The 3,854-nt window shown below is 41.0% G+C and overlaps 1 protein-coding gene across 1 annotated transcript in view; it reads left to right on the top strand.

The window, feature by feature from the left end:
* The window catches only part of LOC101860509 (heat shock 70 kDa protein 4), a 24,137-nt gene extending 20,602 nt beyond the window's left edge, over nt 1-3,535 (top strand). Inside the window, exon 19 of the mRNA XM_005102637.3 lies at nt 1,363-3,535. Coding sequence (XP_005102694.1) covers nt 1,363-1,539 — 177 coding nt within the window. The 3' untranslated portion in view covers nt 1,540-3,535. The remainder of the gene's footprint in view (nt 1-1,362) is intronic.
* Nucleotides 3,536-3,854: the final 319 nt, after the last annotated feature.

Raw genomic sequence — 3,854 nt, 5'->3', positions numbered from 1 at the left:
GGTTAGCTTTCAGCAATACTTATTATGCAAAAGAAATAGCAGTACTTAATGTTTGTCTACTGTATGTGTGGAGAGAGAAAGGGGAGTGCAACTAACTTACTTATTTTGCTGTGTGATGTACCAGCAGCCATGCGATTGCTTACTCTCTCCCTGCACCATCAGGTCAGTTATGCAGAGAGCAGTTGGCGTTACGTTTTTTTGTTTTTCCCCTGAGTATTGCCAAATGCAGACTTTTTTTTCCTTAAAAATATGGTGAAGTGACTCGCCATACAAACAATAAATTAGGAATTCAATTTTCTAACTATTCATGTCTTAAAATTTCCTCATTGCTCTGAAACTTGTGCCCTATTCCACAAAATATGGCCTGCTTAGTGTAAGAGTCAGCCATTCGCAGTTTTGAAAAATGAGGAATCATAGAGTGTTACTCGGAGAAGTTGATCAGATATGATCAATAGTTGAGTGGGATTTTAACTGCCAGGTCCTGGGAATTTTAACAAAATTGCCAAGATCCGGGAATTTGAAAAAAAACTGTAAGCTGTCCCAGGTAAGATGATGGGGAAATCCACTTCCGGTGTGGTTCTTATTGTCCGTCTGTTTGTCCCAACATGTGCTGGGTGGCATCGGTGGCCTAGTGGTTAGGCTGCTGGACTCGCAATCGTGAGAGTGCGGGTTCGGGGGTTTGAACCTCAGTTCGGTCCAACGTTTTGTTCTTGGGAAAGACACCTTGCATGATTTTCCCCTCTTGGCTTGGTATTTTCAGAGATGGACATTAAACTCGGAGGTCCCGCCTCCTAAAATAACTGAACAGTGTAGAGGGGGCCGTTAAATGTATACCATTTCATCATATCTTTTTTCGTAGATGAATGTTAAATTCGGAGATCCAGTCTCTAAAATAACCTATCAATGTTGATATTGGCGTTAAACCTGTACCATTTCAACATATATTTTTTCGGAGATGGACGTTACACTCTGAGGTCCTGCCTCTAAAATAACCTAACAGTGTTGATAAGGTCGTTAAACCCATACCATTTCAACATATTTTTTTTCGGAGATGGACGTTAAACTTGGAGGTCCCGCCTTTGAAATTACCTAAGTGGTGATAGTGGTCAAACCTATACCATTTCAACATTTTTTTTTTCCCCGGGGATGGATGTTAAACTCTGAGGTCCTCGCCTCTGGACGTTAAACTCTGAGGTCCCACTTTTGAAATAACCTATTAGCGTCGATATAGTGGCGTTAAACCTGTACCATTTCACCACTTTGACAGGTGCTGGACGTTAAACTCTGAGGTCCTGCCTCTAAAATAACTTAACAGCGTTGATATAGTGGCATTAAACCTGTACCATTTCACCACTTTGACAGGTGCTGGAGAACACGTGTCTGCCCATCATGAACAAGCCCAAGCCAAAAGTGGACCCGCCCAAGGAGGAGAAGAAGGAGGCGGCGGCTAACCCCGAGGCCGACCAGAACAACAGCGAGAAGTCACAGCCGGCTGCCGACGGGACCAAAGACCCCGAGCAGGAGATGGATATAGACTAACCGCTAGCGCTGGCTAGTTTGGGGGGTAACGGGGGTGGTACTTGCAGTCACCTACTAGCTAAATTATTGAGCTGTTTTATTTTGAGTCGTGAGTTACATGTTCTTCGTTACAATTTTTTTTCCTTCCCGATAGTTTAAGGGTATATTGTTGTGTTTAGTGAAGATTAGTTGCTGGGTTTTTTTCATGTATGATGCCTAGAATGCGAACATTCTGATGTTTTTCACTGTGGTTTTGTTGCTGGTGATATATTCCAGCTGGGGTGGGTTGTCCTCATGAAAAGCTGAACGTAATAACAGAATGTTGTGGGTGGGTCTTCGGAATGGCGTATGACCTTAAAATCTGCGCGACAATTTCTTCTTAGATGAGAAAAATTCTTATGTTAAAAAATAACTGTTATTGATGAGTAAGTCATTTCAACTATGTCTATGTTCTTCTTTATTATGTTGCTTTTTGTGAGTAACATTTTCCGTAGTAAATCATTGCTTCGCCAGGGTTATTTTGTAGGTACACCTATTTCAAGCAGCGGCAATCATTTTGAGTAACTTCCAATGTAGGTTTCAGCTGATAATACGTTTCATTACTTTTTTTTAATGCATGCATGCGTACATGGTCGCACGGTGAGATTATTGTGGTTCTGTAGTCTCCGACAAGCTTGGCCATGATGAGGCTGGTGTGGGCAGACCTTTCTGCTCACGAAGAGCCACTTTCATTTGTGAAATGATTTTGATGTTGTTGTTTTCAGTTTTGCCATAAATGTGATTTTTGTTTGTGTTTGCAGTCAGGGCTAGGGTTGGAACAAGAGGGGCAGGATCTGCCTTAGGAATGATTAGGCACACAATTTTGATGTTTCACAAAAACGATCCGTTTGTTTTTTAGTTTTCCCTGAGAGGTAAAAAAGAAACGAGTTGGTCAGAGCTTCATGAGATATTGTGTGCGAGAAACAGTTTTAGGGTCTTTAGTGCCCCCCTTGTTGAGATTTTACAAGTTGTTATTCATATTCACTTATTTGTTTGAGCCGGACTTGTGTTTTGTGTGATGTTTCAAGTACAGTATGTGACATCAGTACGTCGTGTTGATCTGTATTTTACAATATTTAAAAGTTACTACTAACTGTTAGCGGCTGCCAGGGTTTGGACATTGTATTGGCTTGGAAGGGCAGGGAATCATAATCTCATGGCAGAAGGGTTATTTATCCATGATAGCAAACAAAGTAGTGTGATGATGCAGTTATTTCATATATAGGGAAAATGCTATACCCCAAGTTGTGTCCTTTGGCTTCTCACTCTGCACTCACGAGGGACCTGCCCTCCTCTCCACTGGGAAACGGGGGGGAAATGTGGGTTCTTGAACCAAGTTTCTACTCCCGATGATACAACCATGCCTCGCATGAAATTGTGTCAAGTTTTGAATGGGAATATGGTATTTATTCTGTTTCCCCCCTCTCCTTTTGTGGTCCTCTAAAAATCTTGGCTAACTGAACTTTTTGATAGATGGGTGTCTTTATGTGTTTTTTCCAAGAGGTAATTGCGACTAGAACCTGCCATGTAATTGTTGGGGGGTTTTTTGTTTTGTTTTTTTCCTGCTTTTGTGTTGTTTGTTTGCATGGGATGCTTCGGGTGGGGCACGGTACTTGGCTCATGTTGATGCCGGGTTCGCTGTCTTCTTTTGAGTCACATTGATTGTCAGTACCAGTCTTTTCTGTGAGTGCTGGAGTTCTTTGCTCCATTTTTTTTTTTTTCTTAGACTGGTTCATGAATCCATCATCTCATACTTTTTGTAGTAATAAATCTCCTTGCAAGCAAATCTTATATTATGGTCATGAGTAGAAATTCTTTTGCTTTATTCAACTGTTTTATACTGACCTTTGGACAAATTGCTCTCTGTGGTATTTTTACTCGATGAACTGTGGAGAAAAGGTGTTTTCAGTTGGGTTTTAGATTCACGCGTTTGTTATTTCTTGTACACTTCACCAGTAAACCCTGGCTGCAGTGTCTGGCCTCTGGTGTTTATTCCGCATCTATTACTGTCACGTTTCTGTTTGTCTTGTCTGTCCTTCTTGTTTTATGCAAGAAAAATTCTGAAATTATGCAAACTGAGCCGAAAAATGTGAAATTATGCGATTCTGTTGATTTTAACAAAGAATGATAAAGGAAAATAATCAGAAATTTTGCAAAACATGAATCAAATTTTGGTAAATTATGCGGGGTGCATTTAAAAAAAGGGGACAGTCTTGTGTCCACCTTCACCACTATCTTCTGCCCTACATTTACTCGTTGTCTCGTATCTCCACCTCGCTGTACGCGTCTTTTGCTTG

This window comes from Aplysia californica, unplaced genomic scaffold (genome assembly GCF_000002075.1).
Source record: "Aplysia californica isolate F4 #8 unplaced genomic scaffold, AplCal3.0 scaffold00333, whole genome shotgun sequence".
NCBI lineage: Eukaryota > Metazoa > Mollusca > Gastropoda > Aplysiida > Aplysiidae > Aplysia > Aplysia californica.
This window is presented reverse-complemented; position numbering and strand designations above follow the sequence as displayed.